Source organism: Carettochelys insculpta, chromosome 20, assembly GCF_033958435.1.
Source record: "Carettochelys insculpta isolate YL-2023 chromosome 20, ASM3395843v1, whole genome shotgun sequence".
Classification (NCBI taxonomy): Eukaryota; Metazoa; Chordata; order Testudines; family Carettochelyidae; genus Carettochelys; species Carettochelys insculpta.
This window is the reverse complement of record NC_134156.1, coordinates 10,043,022-10,062,797: the sequence shown is the minus strand read 5'-3', so window position 1 is coordinate 10,062,797 and position 19,776 is coordinate 10,043,022. Positions and strand designations below refer to the sequence as shown.

The 19,776-nt window shown below is 50.0% G+C and overlaps 1 protein-coding gene across 2 annotated transcripts; it reads right to left on the bottom strand.

Moving 5' to 3' along the window:
- Positions 1–95: 95 nt before the first annotated feature.
- On the bottom strand, positions 96–19,527 carry LOC142023636 (uncharacterized). Of its 2 annotated transcripts, none has more exons than XM_075014790.1 (5): positions 18,420–19,527; positions 16,238–16,359; positions 7,880–7,978; positions 5,036–5,200; positions 96–2,346 (listed from the first exon to the last, which is right to left on the bottom strand). In XM_075014790.1, exons 1-5 carry the CDS (start codon positions 18,514–18,516, stop codon positions 2,200–2,202), a joined length of 630 nt encoding a protein of 209 aa, XP_074870891.1. In that variant the 5' UTR covers positions 18,517–19,527; the 3' UTR covers positions 96–2,199. The 2 variants fall into 2 exon arrangements, with proteins under 2 accessions (XP_074870891.1, XP_074870892.1); XM_075014791.1 differs by having other exon boundaries at positions 16,238–16,356.
- Positions 19,528–19,776: the final 249 nt, after the last annotated feature.

The window sequence follows — 19,776 nt, the reverse complement described above, 5'->3', positions numbered from 1 at the left end:
TCCGTTATCATTCACCCTCCTCTTAACGAATGCATTTGCAGTATATTGACAACAGTTATAAACTTACGTGCAAGGAGGTACTGGGTTCCCAACACTGCTGTTTATTGGCAGGAACAAGTAGCACAAGGTGCTGTCTCCATAGTTCATGGTTATCTTCTGAAGGGGGAGACACACAATCAGCTCTTCTGAAGTGGTGAGTGCTGAGTTTATTGGCCAAGATGCAGGCCTCACACAAAAGTTGTGTTGCAACATTCTTGTCTGCTTAGATTAAACAAGGAACTCCAGGAGCTCCTTGTCCAAAAGACAGTTTCAGAGAACATGTTTTTTTAAATCAATAATGAAATAGCCTGGAATTGAGTCATATCCCGTCTTGCCAGGTTTAGCATATATAAAAGGTAAATGGCAAAACCACTTGTGATCAAAAGTAAAACCTGAGGTCAAAAGAACACTTATGAATTTCTAGTTTCACTCCAAAGCAACGTCTCTGGATTTTGAGTCCCACGTGCATTACAGCATTGTGTAATGAAGAAAATAAGTCCAGATGAATTCTGACATGTTCGGTTTTAATAAGGGGGTTAAATTTCTTCTCCAAAACTTTCTAGGGTGGTGTGCCTTTAAAATAGCCTTATCCCTGCTTCTCACACTCCTTTAGATTAGTAAACTTCAAGGCCTTTGTTAGGGCATCCTCCATGCTACCTATACTTTTCACTTGAACGTAAAACTAGACTGTCTGTTTTGTTTCTTAATTCCTTGGTTTCATTTCCTGGGTCTTGGCCATAAGCACTATCCTGTTGGATTTAGGATTTAAGTGTGGCAGAAGAGAATTTTCCCCTCCTCTCTTGTAACCATAATTTAAAAAAAAAAATAAGGGTGGGAAGAGGAGGGGGCTTTAAAAAGTAAAACTTACTCCATTAATCTGTTTGTTTTTAAACTCGGCCCCCAACAGATTAAATCAATGCCCCCCCTGACTTAGAGGTGGTGACCTGGCCACAGTTTCAAAGCTAATTTGGCATAAGTGTGGAACTCCCAACTGGGTGAAAAAAAGTCTGTGAGAACATCATATTCACTAGCTGAAAGGTGAAAGCGGCAAACCCTAAGGTCAAAATCCAAACAAAACAATCTGCTCCATAATCATTCCGCAGCGCTCAGTCACACAGTAGACCTGATCGCACTGGTTTGGTTTCATCTACCACATTGTTAATACTTAAGTTTGTCCTGAAATACAAAAAGTAGGGGAGAGACTGAATTGCAGTTACATGGCAGGCGTAATTCAATTATCTGATCTACAGAACTCAAAGAGCCATTTGTTTAGGAAGTGGAGCCAAGTAACTTGAGCTGCTATCAGTATTTTTCCACCCTTGCACCTTTCAGAGTGAAGTCCCCTGTCGTTGCATTAATCCCTTCCAATCTGCATGGCTTGGCACATAGTTCCTGCTGTTTTGAAATGCTGCCATCCTCTGCCTTTTGTTGAGAGCATTGTGGAACAATCCTGGCCCTTTCTGCATCCTTTATCGTGTCTGAACTTACAGGATTTCCTCCACACAGCATATCCCAGAAGGATGGGGGTATGGCGCACATAGCGATGAACTCATGACAGCAGTTCTCTAGTACAAATACATTCATTCCGTCACTTGCATGTCAGGCTTCCCACTGGTACGTGATAAGGTAAATGTTTTTACAACATGAGTTGATAAGATAAAGCAGTTGAGGACGAGATGCCCAGCTTCTGAGGTTTAATCCTTGGAACATGTTGCAGTATCTGCTGCAGCCTCACTGAGGCATATGTTACAGTAGAGAGCCACCTGCCTTTCCTCCAGAGATGGTCCTTGGCTGAGTGGATCATCAACTTTGCTCTGCCCTCTGAAATACAACAGAAAGGACTGAGGATTATTCCATGGTCTTTGGTTAAGATAAGGTTACAAAGAGTGAAACCAGTGGTGAAGAATTCCCTGTGTTCATTCCACTGTTTCCAGGTGAGAGATGGCTGGTAGATAGATCCTGGTAGTCACTCCACCTTCATTCTCATGGGGGGAGTCAGCAGATGGGAATCTCCACTCTTTTGCACCAGTAGTTCTTGGCTGTTTGGGCGACTGGATGGGGGCATGAGGTTTGACTCCACCCTGCAGGAAGGGAAACATCCCAGGCCCTGCTGGCCTGGCCGCAGAGGGAAGCAGAAGCATTCCAGGATTGATTCCTGTTCTACACAGCTGTGTTCCTTTGAGTTGGGTAGCTGGCCGATGCCTGGAACGTGTCCAGCAATCTGTATCCATCAGGGAAGTCTGACCCTGTGCCAGCTCCTGGACAGGCTGGAGGATGCCTTAGGGCTTGTTCATAAGGTGGTGGCAGCTAAGAGAGAAAGAGAAGTCCATTACACTGGTTGGAAATAAAGAGTGGTGAAGATTATACGGTTATACTTATAAGGTTTAAGTGAGCCCTGTTGCATCATTGGCACAACTCTGAAATTAAACACGCTGAACTTGCCATTAGCACGGCAGCTCTCTCCACACTGCCAGCTAGATCGGGCATGCAAGGGAGATTATGGGGAGTTAAGGGGGAAATCCAATACAGTTAGTGTAGCCCAGCCCATGCTGTCCTATAGTGGGTCTCTTCAGCCCCATGGATGGCTTTTGCTAGTAAGTTCAGAGACCTGTCAGCCTAGCCATGAAAACCCTTTTAGCAGGCGCTCTTCCCTTTGAAATGATTATTTCCCTGTTAACATAAGATTAGCTATTATGTATTCCCCTCCCACATCTGTGCATTTCATGCCAGCTGTTTCTTGTAAGCACATGTGGGGAAAGTACCCAAAAAGTTACCTAAGTAAAAGTACAGCTGCTTTGAGAGTGTGAGTGGAATGTAAGTAAGTCAAAGCCACCGTCCAGGAAACTACTTGAGTAAAAGGGCTTAATTATACTCAAGTATCCAGAAGTGAAAAGTGGACACCCTATGGAAATCCATGGATACATCTGGATATCCAAGTATAATCAAGATGCAACAGCCATGTACTTTTACTCAGTAGTTTTTCAAAAGGCCACCCTGACTTTTGCTTAATTACATGCTTCCCCAAGGAGCAGTGATTTTACTCTAGTAACCTTTTGGGTATTTTCCCCACCTCCGCTTGTAAGTATCTATGAGCTAGACCTTACTACTCAGCACCCACCCAGCACTGTAGCAGCTGTGGCCCTGACCCTCAAAAGGTATTTATGCCTCTAGTTCCCACAGAAATCAATGGGCCCTCAATACCTGAGGCTCAGGGCCTGTGTGTTTAAAACCCCTCCATAGAAATCAGGTGGGGGGTGAGATGTGTGGTACAGAACTAGGAGCCAGAACTCCCACGTTCTAATCCTGGCTTTACCACCAGTTCCCTCCAAGGCAAGGCCCTTTCCCCTCAGTGCCTCATGTTCTCTGCCTCACAAGGTGCTAGGACATGGTTTCCCAAACTGGGAGGTGTGAAGAAATTCCGGGGGGGGGGGCATGAGGTGACTCAGCCCCCGCCCCCATCATTGCCCCAACCTGAAGAAAGAGCTGCCCTTTGCTTCCAGCTCTCAGCCTCTGTTTGTTTATGTGGGTGACCTCTATAAAAAGCAGGCAGCCAGCAAAGACCCCAATGGAGCTGGCTGCCTTCTGCAAATGAGTGAGTGTGGGTTGAGGGGAGGAGGAGAAGGATGGGGTTAGATTGGGGCCTGAGGGTGCCTGGCTTTGTGGGAGACTAGGGGAGGGGCTTGGGGGAGCAGCTTGCAGGGTTTGGGCAGATGGCCAGCTGGCGGGAGAAGTGAGGCTCAGGCGGCTGGCCCCAGCAGAGCAGGGCCTGGGTGGCTGGCCTTGGCAGTGTGGGGTTTGGGCAGGTGGGTGGCTGGCTGGCCTCGGCAGTGCAGGGCTCAGGTGGCTCGGGATGGCTGGTGGGTGGCTGGCCCTGGCAGTGTGGGGATTGAGCAACCAGCAGGCAGGTGGACAACTGGCCCTGGCGGCTCTGGCAGTGCAGGTCTCAGGAAGGTGGGTGGCTGGCATGGACAGCTCTGGAGGCTGGCATGGGGCTCAGGTAGCTAGACAGCTGCGTCTGCACCAAGCAACCAAAAGGGGCCAAGAAAAATTATTCGTGCTTACTTTTTAATTTCATATAACATTTTTATATCAAGCTTTTGTGTTTGTTTCAAATTACGAATTGAATTTTTTGTTAAAGGGTTGGATGATGGTAAAGAAGAGGTGGGGGGGGTGAGGGTTTCTCAAAAATCAAAAGGCGGATGTGATGCCAAAAAGTTTGGGAACCCCTGTGCACATGTAAACTGCCACGGGGAGGCAGAGCTAATTGTTTCAATGTCCACTGCACTGATTCTTTTTTTGGATACAGGCTTAATGGCTCAACGGTTGAAGGAAGGAAGTGAGTGGAGGAATCCTACTGTATTAAGAGTGTCACGGATTTCCATTCGGCGCCAGGCAGGCCTGGGCACAGCAAGGGGGAGAGGATGGTACAGCAGACTAATCCAGCCGGGGGTGTTGCTCAAGGACAGATCTGCCCAGCTGAATGCGGAAACTTCTGATTGTCTAGGCCTCGCTACTCTACAGAACAGGAAGCTTAAGGGTCGGAAGGTGAGCAACAGGCAGAGCCTCACAGCCCTGTAATTTATGAATAATCCCAAGCAGCAGAAAAAGACATTCAGCTGTAGTAGCCGTGAGGAGGGCTGCCAGCATAAGGAAATGGAGAAAAGGGGTACTTGAGATCTTGTTCGTCACATCCTGTCTTCAAACAGATCAGCAGCCCTGTGCCCTCTCCAGCCTGGCTGGGGAAGACCTTTCTGCAGATACACTGGGGAGAGGTCAATCATTAACCTGCCATAATGCAAACGTGGAATTTCCTGGAAGCCTTTCACAGAGACAAATACAATCAGAGAAAGGCATCTGCAGGGGCAGAGAACAAAGGCCCCTGCTACTACACTGCAGAGTGCTGCAAAAGGCCTGGAAGTGAGCAGGTGGGGGGCCTGGCTGTACTTCTAGATGGCTGGAGGCAGCATGCCGGCAGCTGAAGCAGGCTTCTATTCACCTCCTGGGTGGGATCTGCCCACAGCCCAAACCTCTCAGCAATCATCTGATGGATCTCCCGTTGCCGATCCTTCTTCCGCACGCTTTCATAGCTCGGCAAGCGCAGCTGCTCCCAGGGAGGTAGCTGGTAGCTGCTGGGGGGTCCAACGCAGAACAGTTCATCTCCCTGGAAATAACCCAACACCGCCCCGCAGGGAAATGTGTTAAGTGATTGTCTGAATTGATCCTGCACCTAGTACACTAGGAACTCTCAGCCCGGGAGTTCTGTTTAGGAGGCTGGTGCTCTGTGTGCCCTTACTTACACCCACAAAGACAGGTGCTGGTGGAGCCCTGGGTCTAAGGCACCTACACCAGCACTTGGTGTTGATGGTGCCCTAGGACTCTCACTTCAACCTGCAGCACCCACATGAAGGAGGTTCTGTCCAGAGCTCCATGCCCAAATCATCTGCAATAGGACTGTTGTCTCTGGTATCCTGCACCTTTGTTTAAGGGGATTGGCTCCAGACCCTAACCTCACAAATATACCTTCCCCTGCATCACACCATTCCCCCAGCCTTCATACCCAAAGCATCTTTCACTGCCTATCATGAGCTCTACGCAGCCCTGTAGTCATAACAGGGCCTAGGAATTCACCCTGCTTGTAAGTTCAAGTGTAAGTAGTTCAGGTGCATCAAAGGGCACAATAACCCACGAGCGTTGCTGGGAAAAGGTGCAAAAAGGAAACTGGCTGAGTTAGTACAAATGGAAAGACCTATAAGGACTGTTAAGATCATACCCAGCAAACGGGAAGAGGGTGGCACTGTGTTAGAAATTAGGCCTAATTGTGGAGCCAAGTATTGGGCAGATGGGCTGTTATGCCCATCGCTCCCTTCCGTGGTCCTTAAAAGACAAAGAGGTTGGGAAGGAAATCAGAAGACAGCTGCTGACAATTGCTGGGTAGGAGACGGCAGGACAGGAAGCAAGCTTCATAAAAGCCAAGGACTCCTGTGGCACCTTAAAGACTAACAAATTTACGTGGGCATAAGCTTTCGTGTGCTGGAACCCACGTTGTCAGATGCAACACGAAAGCTTGTGCCCAAATAAATCTGTCAGTCTTTAAAGTGCCGCAGGATACCTTCTTGTTTTTGTTGAAACAGACTAACACAGCTACCACGACACTGAAACCGCCACCTTCTCCTAGGACTCCAGGATCTGTCATCACACCGTAGGGCTTACCTCCACCTGACCCTAAGACTGTCCTCATGCAAGAGGGACCCAGATGACTGCCTTTTCTAGATTCCAAGGAGTCCTGTGGACTCTTCATGGTGTTTTCAGATAGAGACTAACACAAATAGAAAGCAGTCACGTAGCACCTTAGAGACTAGCACATATGTTAAGTCATGAACTTTCATCGGTAAGACCCACTTTCTTCAGATGATTTGAGTAAGAGACTATGGCTTCATCTACAGTTAGTTCGAAATAACAGCTGTTATTTTGAAATAACTTTGCAATTATGCAGTGTAGATGCTGGCTTATTTCGAACTAGGTAAACCTCATTCCACCAGCAACAGCACCTATTTTGAAAGAGCAGCTGTGTAGACTGGGAAGAGCACCTGTTTTGAAATAAACCATAGTGTGTCCAATGGCTCTATTTCAAAATAGGCTCTATTGTGCGTAGACACTGTATTTCAAATAGCTAAGTGCTATTTTAAAATGCATTTTGGGTGTAGCAGCATATTTTGAAGTAAGATGTTTCCGGCTAACTATTCCAGAATAGCTTATTTTAGACTAACACTGCTGTGTAGACATACCCTAACATGGCTACCCCCTCAGATTTTTTTTCTAGTTTTGTCTGTTTTCTCCTCCTTCCTCTGGCGTGTCTTGTTTTGTCTTTTAGACAAATGGGATCAGACTCTTAAAGATGATCATCACTGGAACTGTTAATACCTCCTCCAAGATTGCCATCAAAAGGAGAAGTTCCTTCCAAAACCTGTCCATGGCTAATGGGAAGGGGAACGAGGGGTGTTGTTAAAAATGGAAGCCTCACTCACTTAATTCTTTACATTATAAAAGTTTTCACTGCTTTCCCTTTTCTGTATCTTCTGTAAAGGGTTAAAATGCTTTGTAATAAATCTCTTTAATCTGGCAACACCAAATTGTGGAATTTTCTGGACCATGGGTGTCCTTGCCTGGGGCTGCAGGTGGTGGTCTGGGAGGGAGGGTGTGTGAAAGGGATGAGGTTTGAGGTGGAGGGGGTGCTTATCTGGTCCCAGGAGCACACATTGCAGCCCTTGCCTGCTATGGGAGCGGAAGGGGAAAAGCCCTTCACTGCGCTGCTGTTCCCTCAGTGTGGGGAGTGATGGACACAGAGCCGTGTCTTTCTCCCCTGGCTAGGGTCTGAACCCTGTGGGTTCCCAGATTAGGGACATCGGGTTAGAGAGGTTCAGGAGTATTGTGTCTGCTACATGGTACTAAGCAGATGGAGGTCTGCCAGAGGTGGATAAAGTACCCCACAAGTTACTTGAGTAAACGTACAGCTGCTTTCACGCCTGGATACTTGAGTACAAAAAAAGCTGCATGTGTGCGTGTGCACTTTTACTCAAGTAGTTTTCCAGAGGGACACCACTCTCTTGTACTTAAGTACACAACCCTCCCTCCCGCAAAGCAGCTGTAACTCTCTGGATACTTTTCTCCACCTCTGAGGTCTGCATACCAAACCCTGAACCGTTTAAACCGTTAATGCTGGACAGCAACAGGGTCATGTGATGACTGTTGCCTCGCTGGGCCCTTTGAAGCCACCCACCCTCTCCCCAAAGCACTCTGACCCACTGGGTCAGTGACGGCCCTGTATCCGCAGCAGCCTCACCTGCACCCCCGGGTTCTCAGCAGCACTCTCCGTTTGCTGTGCTCCTGCCTGGGGTCCCACCAGCCGCTGGTTACTGCTGAAGTACGGAGGAGGACAATCCTACACGGCAAGTGGGAAGAGGAAAGGAAGGGAAATGAATACCAGGTGAGCACCCACGCCGGCATTCAGTGTGTGCGCCGGGGGCTAGGGAGGTGTGTGGTGTGTGCTGAACTAAGCCAGTGGATTGCTACCAGCAGGCAGAGCTACACCAAGCAGCCTCTGCTAGAGCACCGACACCTTAAGGCAGAGGTTGGCAACCCTGGCACGCGTGCCACCGATTTTCATTGGCGTGTGAGGCGGGAGCTCAGCCCCGCCCCCACCCTCCTTCCCCCCTGCAGCCCCTGGCAGGCTGCCATAGACCGTATCTGCCTCCTGCTCCCGCCTGGCTTCTGCCAATGCCTCAGGGCTGGTGCCTTGCTCGTGTGACGGATGGGAGGCCCCCCCTTGGCACAGCAGGGCATGCTGGGAGCTGCAGTTATCACCGCGGCTCAGGCTCTGTTTGGGACTGCAAGGCCCTGCGTGTGGCGAAGGGCTGGAGGGCTGCAGCTGCAGTGAGGTAGGGGTGATAAAGCGCTGAGCAGCATCCTCCTGCGGGCAATGGCCGGGCAGCCCAGGACCAGCCCGAGGCCTGGTTAGTAACTGCGGTAACCAGCCCCCATGGCTGGCGAGTGGGGGAGGGGTAACTGGGCCACACCCACACCCCGAGCATAGGCCAGCAATTAACAGGTGTAATTAGGCCAACCCCCCCGCCCCAAGCCCAGAGGAACAGCTAATGGGGGAGGGGGTGTAACCGCCCCCTCCCTCGGCACAGGTGAACTAATGGGGGAGAGGGTTAACCAGACCACCTCCCCACCAGGCCAGGGAAGCCGTTAATGGGAGTGGAGATGTAAACCAGTCCGCCCCTCAGCCCAGGTGAGAAAGGAATGGGGGAGCGGGTGTAGCTAGGCTGTCCCCCGCAGCCAAGCTCAGCATTTAATGGCCATGTAACTGGGCCGACCTTGCCCCACTGTGGGCTGCCTTGCTGCAGAGTGGGATGGAGGTTGCCTTCCAACCTCTGGCTCCCAACCGGCTCCTGGCTCTGAAGGGACAGATCTTCTCCCTCCTCGTCCCGGTGGCTCCCCAGTGAGCACAGCTGGTTCGCCTGTGGGGGTAGGGGTAAGAGAGCTGTGATGGGGTTCAGCGGTCCCCAAGCTCTGCACCCCGTCCGCAGGCAGGAGTGACTCTCACTCAGCAGGAGAACCACGGGTTTATTAGCTGACAGGACACAGCGTCTTACAGAAGAGTCAGTGCAGCAGGCAGGGACAGTCAGTCCAATCCATGCTGGGGAGAGGAGGCCCCGAGGGGCCCCATGAGCTGGGGCCTTGCCCCCATCTCTGGCGCTCTCACTCCAAACCCAGACTAACTGCTTTCCAACTCCCAGTTCCAATTCAAACCCCTCAGGCTCCACCTCCTCCTTTGTCTGCAGTCCAGAGGTGTCACCTGGTCGCCTCAGTTACCCTCAGCAGGAGCCCCACACCCTCTCTGAGCCACTCATGTGCACAGAACAACAAGAAGTCTTGGGGCACCTTATAGACTAACAGATATTTTGGAGCATAAGCTTTCACAGGCAAAGACCTGCTTCATCAGATGCATGAGTGGGGGGCTGTTTCCAAAGGAGTGTTTAAAGAGTGGGGTCCGGTAAAAGGGAGGGCCAGAGCTGACTCACTACACAGTATCCCCCACTACATCACAAGAGCTCAGAGCAGCAGCCACAATCTCTCTGGGTTGGGAGTGGTATGAAATTGGGTAAAATCATTGTCAGATCTTCCCAATGGGGACAGATGGTCCGTCCACCGCCCAATGTCTTCCTTGCATCCCTCCTGTTAATGAGGGTCCTCCAGCGCTTCTTGCTCTTTATCCAGTCCTGGCAGGCAGCTTGGTCATGATCCCTTGGGCACATCTCCTTTGCAACCTCCACAAACAGGTTTTCACTATGGCGGCTGGATACAAGAGCGTGCTACATGGAGGCTTCTCCCCCCACGGTCCATGAGAGCCTGGGTCTCCACACGCCCCCAAGCAGCACCATGGCCATGGTGTGAGGTTTGCAGAGCAGAAATGCTGTAGAGTCACAAGAACGACGATGCGCTGGAATTGAGGAGCAAATGGGCAAAATCTAGCCCTGGGCCAACTTTTAAAGCCCATAGGGAAGGGGGCATTGGAGGAATGTGACCCCAGGACAGGAGAGGCCACACGGATACACAGCAACGAAAGGTCCTGTGGCACCTTATAGACTAACAGAAAAGTTTTGAGCATGAGCTTTTGTGAGCACAGACTCACTTCATCAGATGCTGGTCTTGGAAATCTGCAGGACCAGGTATAAATAAGCCAGAGCAAGGGTGGGGATAACAAGGTTAGCTCAGTCAGCAAGGGTGAGGCTTACTACCAGCAGTTGATCTGGAGGTGTGAACGCCAAGGGAGGGGAAGCTGCTTCTGTATTTAGCCAGCCATTCGCAGTCTTTGTTTAAGCCTGAGCTGAGGGTGTCGAATTTGCAGATGAATTGTAGCTCAGAAATTTCTCTTCGGAGTCTGGTCCTGAAATTTCTTTGCTGTAGGATAGCTACTTTTAAGTCTGCTACTGTGTGTCCTGGGAGATTGAAGTGCTCTCCTACGGGTTTTTGTATATTGCCATTTCTGATATCTGATTGGTGTGCGTTTATTCTTTTACGTAGAGACTGTCCAGTTTGTCCGATGTATATAGGAGAGGGGCATTGCTGGCACATGATGGCATAAACTACATTGGTAGATGTGCAGCTGAATGAACTCACAGTGCTGTGGCTGATCTGGTTAGGTCCTGTAATGGTGTTGCTGGTGTAGATATGTGGGCAGAGCTGGCAACGAGGTTTGTTGCATGGATGGGTCCCTGAGTTAGAGTGACTGTGGTGCGGTGTATACAATTCATCTGCAAATTCGACGCCCTCAGCTCAGGCTTAAACAAAGACTGCGAATGGCTGGCTAAATACAAAAGCAGCTTCCCCTCCCTGGGTGTTCACACCTCCAGATCAACTGCTGGTAGTCAGCCTCACACTTGCTGACTGAGCTAACCTTGTTATCCCCACCCTTGCTCTGGCTTATTTATACCTGGCCCTGCAGATTTCCAAGACCAGCATCTGCTGAAGTGAGTCTGTGCTCACGAAAGCTCATGCTCAAAACTTTTCTGTTAGTCTATAAGGTGCCAGAGGACCCTTCATTGCTGTTACAGATCCAGACTAAGACGGCTACCCCTCCGATACAGATACACAGACAGGTCCGTGATGGCTGACTGCAAAGCACCCTGGGACAGCCACTGAGCAATGCAAACAGTGATACACAGCTACTGTGCGCTCGCACCCAACATACGGAACCAATTCAATTTGCAGCAAACTTCATCCGTGTGCTCCGGAGGTTATGGTACATGTGGAATTAATGTGCTGTGGTGGACTGCACTGAGCATATGCTAACATTTTAGAAGCAGATTAATTCACCTCGAACTGGTACACATCCTGGATCTATGCTAGTGTAAATGGAGTTTTCAAGTGAATCTAGTGTCATGGAGCTATCTAGAGGTGACGGGAGGCATCTTTCTGCTAAAACCAGTATAAGAAATTAAGTCTTTTGCCCAAGGCTCTAGAGCCAGCAAGGGCTTGTCCCCATGCAATGTTATTATTTTAAAAGCAAGATTCAGTTCAAACGCTACTCTGGTGTAGACACGCTTATTACAGAAGAATAATTCATTTCCTTAATCTGCTTTGGAAATGGATTAAACAAAACAGGAATGAAGCGCTATGATTCTGCCATAAAAACGTCTACACATAAGTGCTATTCCATAATAGCAACTGCCCTTGAAGAGTCACAGCCTACCTTACTCTGAAATAACTTAACAAATGTAGACAAACCCCTTACTCTGCAATAAGAACATTGGTGTGGGAAGCCATCTGCATTAGGTATTCTGGTCAATTTCCTCAATAAGATCTGGGTAAGGCAAGGATTAGAGCTTTGGGCACTTTCCAGTTCCCAGATAAGTACCCCAGCTACACCCATCTCTTCTAGCCAAGAGCAACTTCTTCACAGGGAAGCGAGGAGGTGGACTGTAATTGCCAGCACTAGAATTTGACCAAGGCCAATCACTCATACTCCTGCGAAAAAGGTCATGTGATTTTTCAGCCACAAGTGGTCAGGGTTTTACATTTCATTCCCTCTTTGTTTCTCTTTCTGTCAGAACCAGTGCATTTATGGCTCTCTCTCCAGCGTAAGCCGCTACAGCTGCAATCAGCTCTGCAGATATGGCAGGGTGGGGCAAGGGGGAGGGGGTGACCCATTGTCTCTTAAAGGCTTCAGAGAAAATTTGATCCTGTACTACTAAATGTGTTTTCTACTAATTGCAAGATCAGCCCTAGAGCTGTAAGGGTAACTTCAAAGCAAACCAAAGATTTACTTTTGTTCTCTGTTACTTATAAAGACTTTCTCAGTTGGTCTACACCCCTTTTCTGTAGGCTTTAACCACAAAGGTGTGGAGGACCCTATTTTTAAACTGAAATGCAGTAGAACCTCAGAGTTACGAAGACCTTGGGCATGGAGGCAGTCCATAGCTCTAAGATGTTTGTAACGCTGAACAAAACATTATGGTTGTTCTTTAAAAATTCACAACTGACGTAAGACAGTTCTGAAACATTCTTGTGCAAAAGAAATTGCTGGTTGTTCTGACTTTCTCTCTCTTTTTTTTTTTTTTTTGGGGGGAGGGGGCATAGTTTACATTTAACTGTACCGTACCTGCATTTTTGTTTGGTTTCTGTCTCTGCTGCTGCCTGACTGGGTACTTCCAAATGAGGTGTGTGACTCACCAGTCAGTTTGTAATAGTGAGTTTGTAACACTAGTCGGTTGCAGTTACTAAGGTACATTACCCTCACATAGCTCATTCCACCTTCCCTTACGGCAATAAATTATACTGATAAAAAAGTACCTTTGTACCACTGTAAGCGTGTCTGCACTAGGGGAAAGGGGATGGGAAGGTGGTATTGCTTTAGCCAGAGTGGTAGAGTTAAAGAGGTAACATTGCGAATCTTAGCTCCTCACTTCTGCTGTTTCTGCAGGAGGAGCCTGATGAGATGCTTGAAGGGCTGAAAAGACACAAGCCTCGTCTTCACTACCAAACAGAAACAGGGGGCAGAGTGTTCTGAATTCGAGTTCACTAATGGATGTAGTTTGGAGTTCCAAAATAAACCCTCTTCAGCAACTTGATCTGGTCACTTAAGCGATGCCTTGTCTACACTAGACTGCTACCTGGAGAGAAGAACACACCTTTCTTGTAGTGAAGACAAGGTCACATGCAGCCAGAAGGAATCTGCATCTCCTCTTAGCAGCCAGGAAGGAGAGATGCAGCCTCATATGTGGGGGTCCTCCAAAGGCTCTCTAGCAAAAAATGTAAATCTCAAACAAGGGTCCCTCTAATTTTCTCCATCCGTGGGTGGAATAAGTTTTGTTATGTGCACCCAGATGGGTGGATGTGCACCACCAACATAAACACACGCTGCTGGCTGTGGGTGCTCTGCTAATCAGCTGGGCAGCACCTGAATCTCTCCTGGGCAGCCACCCATGTGCTCAGCTAACAGGGAAAACTGATCTCAAATATAAACCACAAACAGCCACCTCCCCTTCAGCCTTAGCCACCACAGAAGAGGAGCAAAGGAGCTAGGCACAAGAGTGGCTTTTGCCTTTGTGGTTCACCTTGGGCTCTCTCCAGTTTGCACTTCCCCACTCCACAGCGACACCAGGAGAGGGAAGTGGAATGTAGTTCTCTAGATGACCTGCCAGCCAGAAGAGTATCCAGCTCACTCTCCAAAGCTGAGCTCATCAGTCACCGGGTTCACCTCCCTGCAAATCCAGGACTGCTCCCTGCACAACACTGAGCTGACAATTCCCAGGGGATTTCTCACCACTTCCCAAGGGAAACCATTAACTCAGCTTAATCCACCTTAACGACTAGATGGCCAAGCAACTGTGGCTCTGAACCACCAGAAGGAGCAGATCTGTGGCATGAGATGGCCACAGTCACTTTTCTCACCACAGCTGCACTGGCGTCTCTTTGACAGGCATGAAAACAGCAGCTGTGGGGAGGAACCCCTTCTGCTGGAGTGTCCTGGACCCCATCTTGCAGGGAAACATTAAGATGCCACAAAGAAGAGGAGTGATAGCTGTAGTCACATCTCCATGAGAACGAAAAAGCAGTCCAGTAGCACGTTAAAAACTAACAAAATAGTGTATTGGGTGGTGAGCTTTCGTGGGACAGACCCACTTCTTCTGACCATAGCCATCTGAGGAAGTGGGTCTGTCCCACGAAAGCTCACCACCTAATAAACTATTTTGTTAGTCTTTAAAGTGCTACTGGACGGCTTTTTTGTTTTGCTAGTGTATAGACTAGCACGGCTCCCTCTCTGTTACTACTCTCCATGAGAACAGGATCCCAACCACCATGAGCACGAGGCTGCCACGGCATGCTGGCAACTCCCCTAACCATATGACTCCGGAGAACATCTCCCCAGACCAACAGAGGGGAAAAAGATGAAGTAACCCTGGGGCCCCCTGGCCCACTCTTGCTGTGCAGGAAAAGCTGGCAAAGCAGCACTTGTGTCCAGGTTGCTAGTGGAATTCTCAGCCTGTGATGGCACTTACACTTCTTTTTCATGCTCTGAAGAACTTTCTCTCTCTCAGCCCAGTGCCCCCCACCTCCACAGAGCAGGTATCTGTTTGGAGCTAGGACTGGGGAAAATTCAACTTCTTCTTGGCACATGGTACTCATGTGCATCTGGATCCTTCTCTGTATGCAACAATCCTAGGGCTGCTCATACCCATACACAGAATACAGGACATCTGGGGCCTCCCTGAGTCTCAGCCTCTTCCTATCCCTGTTCTGTGGTTCTGCTTCCCTAGAGAGGAGCTAGTTAATTTCGCAGTGAAAAAACCAGCCACAGCTATTACGGCACATTGAACCTGTGAAAGAGCCATTCAAGCGGCAGTGAAGCCATTTATCAAGCATTTACCATTCCTAGGCATATAGGAGGTGTTTCTGAATTTACCATGTTAGTCCTCAGGACCAGAGGTTAAAATATTTCATTGGTGTGTTGATGAAGATTATAAATCACATTCTCTAAAAAAAAAAAAAATCAATGTCACTGCTCCCACTGCCATTGGAAATAAGGACACCAGTTTAATAGTGCTACAAAGGGCCCCACAAATCCTAAGGATGGCCCTGAACAGTACTATCCTCTTCCAAACTGTCCCTCCTCTGGAGCCCTAAGCCTTGCCGGCTTGGAGGTCAAGTCCCTCCCAGGCAGGAATCAATCCCGTGGAGGCCAGGAGATGGGCTGGATGATCAGACTGACCTTTCTACCACTAATTTCCATGCCTAGAGCTGTCCCCAGGTACAGGCTGGACATGAGAGTTTTTGCATGAGCCCTGGTGAGATCATCTGGCAAACGGCGCCCTAGAAGGGCTGAAGCAGCTTTCAGCGTTTGCCAGTGTAGCAGCAAAACCATGGGAATCCAGACTCAGGTACGCTGAAAGGATTTTGTTTGCAAATGCGATGTCTAGAAAGTGCAGTGTCTCCGCCAGTCTCTCTGGGATCTGCAACAGGACTCACCTGAGAAACATTTCAGGAGAGGCCTCTGGACTCAGAGAGCACCGACTGTGCCAGGTCCCTCAGCACAGGTTGTGCAGTGCACACAGCAGGCAGCTGGCCCACCAGCAGCAAAGCGAGGCCCTGCCGTGTTTTTCTACTACAGCACTTCCTGCTGTGCCCTTTGCCTGAAGAGAGAAGGCGTGCAGCAAAGCCTGGCTCCACACAGGAGGGCGTGAAAGGCAGGTGGTGGGGGAGCAATCTGTTACACTCTGGGACTCAAACACCGTGGATGTCAATCGCTCAGAGAGTTCTCGGACATTCCTAGCTGCACGATGCACTCCCGACTGGCTGCTTTTGATTGGCCAGTACAGTCCAGCAATTTGGACACGACCCTCTAGCTGGGCTTTGTTTGGAGAGAGACTGGGCGGTGAGCAGAGGGGCTCAGAGTCCTGTGCAACACACTAGCATTCAGCAAGAGAGAACTCTGCCCTGCGCCAAGCCGCCACCTGGCATCACACAGGCTGGAAGATCAGACCTCACCGGCAGGCCTCTAACCAGGCTGCTGCAGGGCTTCTGCCTCCCCACCCAACTCCAAACCAGCACAGCATGGCGATGTAAGGGATCCGCCCATAGGCAAGCAAGGATTAGGACACTGTGTATTAGCCAGACAGGTGGGCGGGATACTTACGTATTGGCTGGGGCTCTGAAAGAAACGGCAGGAACAGAGAAACTGGCAGCACAGGGGGTCCCGATGGTACAAGAGGAGCAGCAGCACCAAGATCGCCACTATGAACACAGAGGAAGAAACTGCTGCCAAGATAAGAGAGAACAAACAAGTTCACCACTTGGCCTGGCATGCCCAGCTGGTCACAGCCAGCTTGGGGTCTCCATTCAGCCTCCCCCTTTCTTCCTCTCTCTTCCACTCCAGGGTGAGAACCAGGTGGCCAACACAGCCATTCGTCAGCTAGTTTCCCAATAGCAGCCACCCCTCTCCTTCCCGAGGACGTTTTAAACCCTCCTGGGCAGCGCCGCCTCCTCCTCATATATAGTGACAAACATCCCTTCTGGGGGTACTGCCACTAGCCCTCTACTCAAACCTAGACCGTGGTCACTTACCCTCCACTTGCCCTACAATAGATCGAAACAAGCCAAGGACCCATTGCCTTTCAGAGGAAGGTCCCAAGCCACTGAGGAAGAGCATGGCATAAGAGCGAAGTTTTGTTATTAATTATTACTACCTATTAACTCTCATTCAGTCTCCTAGCTCCTAAGAGGTGGGTCTTATTTTCTGCATACGGGGAAACGGGACAAGCAAGTTACGCCAAATCAAGAAGCTCACGAACAGAACAGCCACGAGTAGAAGCCTGGAGGGTGGAGCTACCATCCCCTGCTCTATCAGGCCACACTCCTGCACCCACTTTCACACAAGGGCTCTGTCTCTCTCCTCTGTGTCCACGCCTGCAAAGGGCTGGAAGGTGAAATCTCATGTTAATTGCATAAGCGCAAAGGGGTGGAGGCCACAAGACAGCAGGGGAGGCTGCCTAGTATATCCACATTAGAAGAGAACTAACACACTGGCCACGATCAGAGCTCAGGATTCCACAGGTCCTGGGCTAGATCATGGACGCAAAGCACAGCACAAGGGAGGTAAACAGCCAGAGCAGGACACCAGCTCTGACACTGATGGGCCACATTGCCTCAGGTGAGTCACTTAATCCCTTCACCATCCCAGCTCAATTTTCCCCTTATGTGGGCACAGAGGGCCATCTTCCCTACTCTGCAAGGGTGATGTGAAATTTACCATAACACAGATGTTTGTGCAAGCCCCTGGTGAAATCAAATGGCAAAAGGTGGCCTAAAAGGGCTGAGTATTGTTATTAAGCAGCTTTAAGTGCTTGCCAATGTAGCAGCAAAAACATGGGAATCCGGATTCAGGTCTCACATACGCTAAAGGGGGATTTGTTCCCCTATACAATGTTTAGAAAGTGCATTGTCTCATCTAGCCCCTCTGGGAACTGCAACGGATTTTTATTTGTAAAACATTTCAGGTGAGATGCCCTGACTCAGAGATCACCTCCTAATTGGATGAAGGGATCCAGTCTTAGTTCCTCCCTGCTGGAGGCTTTATGGCATGTGGGAATTACTTCCCACTCCACCATACGGAATCAATACAGGTTGACAGAATGGGCTGCCAGCCGTTTCTTTATCGGCTGGAATAGCGTGTCAGCTTTTCAATGGGTCACCTGGAAACCCATTCACCTTCAATGCTAGTTGTTCTGAACAATATGTGACAGACACATGATTGAAAACTCAGGTGAATTAAACAACATATTCTGTTCCAGGCAGACCAATTAATGCATGCACAGCTGCCCCACGCCGGCATGTGGGAAAGCCTAGTGCTCTCCCGCCTCTCCAAACGTCTATCAGAGAAAGGACAAAAAAACCAAATGTTCTCAATAGACAAGCACCTGGCGGAACCAGCCCTTCCCATGCACATCACCAGATTTTCAGGGGTGCTGAGCAGCTGTTGTTCTGATGAAGGGTGCTGGGTCCCTTTGAAAGTCTGACTGTGCAGGAGGTAGGGGTGTGCTCTTCTTCCCCCTCCTGCTGGGCACCTTTCACAGCCACTCCAGAGTAGGATGCCCGACCCTGGTTGTACAGACGTGGCATAACAATAAATCCAGAAGGTGGGGTGACAAGAGCCCTCTGTCGCGGAAGAGGTGAGCCTGGAAAGCCCAGGCAGAGGGGAATTAAAGGGTTTTCAACAGAGGGGAAGCAGCATGTTTTAGAGTTTTGGTCTCTGCAAGGGGCTGCACAGTTCCCTATTCCCTCCCCAGTGAAGGCAGCACAGAGACTGACCGGGTACTCACTTGCAGCTATGATGATGGCTATTACATTGCCCTCCATGGAAACGCTGGCAGTGGGAGGAGGAGTTAGCACATCACTGTGCTGGGGCATCTCCGGCATGGCCTGATCCCTCCTGCTGCTGATGGGCTTCTCACGCTAAACACACTTGGGTATCTGTAGAAACGTCAACTGTGCTTTGCCACAAGCCTCCGGCGATGGGGGTTCAGCCACTTCCTTATGATCCTCCCTCACTTCTTGGTTGAGCTCAGTCGCTCCAGGTGAGTTAGCCTGGTCTCTTCTTCACAATCACCTGCTGCTGTCTTCCTCCATTCAGTCCGCACCTGCTAAGGTGACTCGGCCCTATCGGGTTGTGTTTTTGCCTTCCTCGGATAAACTGAGCTAGGTCTGTGGTGGGCCCTCCTTACTTGTCCCCTTGGGATGATGACTGCATTCTGCTCTCTCCAACACCTGAACTTGGTTTGGCTGAATTCTCCTCGCTTGCCTGACCTCCTTCTGGCGGATTCTGAATGCCCTCTCCCCCCACGATTCAAGGATGCTGGAACAATTTTAGAGTGGGGGTACTGAGAGCTTTGAACTCAAATGGAAACCGGGTATATAATGGAAACCACTTCAAGACAGGGGATGCTGCAGCTGACCCCCGCCCCCGGCACCCATAGTTCCAGCACCTATGCTCGTATTTGGACTTGGTTTTGATGGCTTCTGAAGTTTCCTCTTCTTCACACACTGCTTCTGCTCCCCCCTTCCCTTGATGTACTGACGTGCGACTGCTGGGTTCTGGTCTCCCCTTTCCTCATAATAAGTTATTTGCTGCTAGCCGTGTTTGAAGAGCACGTCGCCGCCTCTCTCCGCAGAAACGTACAGGGCCCGGTTTGTCCCGGAACCGCCAGCTCGTCCTTGGGGAAGCCCTTCCAAGGTGCTATAACTGCGAGCCCGGGCTGCTTTGTTCCGGCAACGCAGCTCGGAGCGGGAGGCGCATAACCGAACTGCAGGCGCCAGATCAGTCTCGGGATAATCCGACTCACCGACAGCTGATACCGTAAGAACTGGACCGGTCCGAACCAGCCTGCTGGGTTGCGGGCCAGGCTGGACCAGGCACCGCCAGGCTCTCGGGGAGATCTTTGCACCTTCCACCTCCTAGCCACGCCCCCGCGGCTCTCTCCTCATTGGCTGCTGAATCAGCCCTCCGGGCTTTGATTGGTTCAAAGTGAAAATTGCTACATTCCCCCAATGGAACGTTGTGTCCGCGGTTGCCGTGGCGACGCAGCACGTGGGGCGGGAGAGCGAAGCTGTCCCACGCCTCCAGCTCCCCCTTATCAATGGATTTTATTGTGCATCTTGGTGCAGCGATCAGCCTGAAGG

Excerpts from the sequence above, each read along its gene's own strand:
- LOC142023636 (XM_075014790.1), bottom strand. The coding sequence starts at position 18,516 with ATGCCGGAGATGCCCCAGCACAGTGATGTGCTAACTCCTCCTCCCACT. Across the intron at positions 7,979-16,237 it reads TTCAGAGCCCCAGCCAATAC|GATTGTCCTCCTCCGTACTT; the intron begins GTAAGTATCCCG and ends CTTGCCGTGTAG. Across the intron at positions 5,201-7,879 it reads CTGAGAACCCGGGGGTGCAG|GGAGATGAACTGTTCTGCGT; the intron begins GTGAGGCTGCTG and ends GGTTATTTCCAG.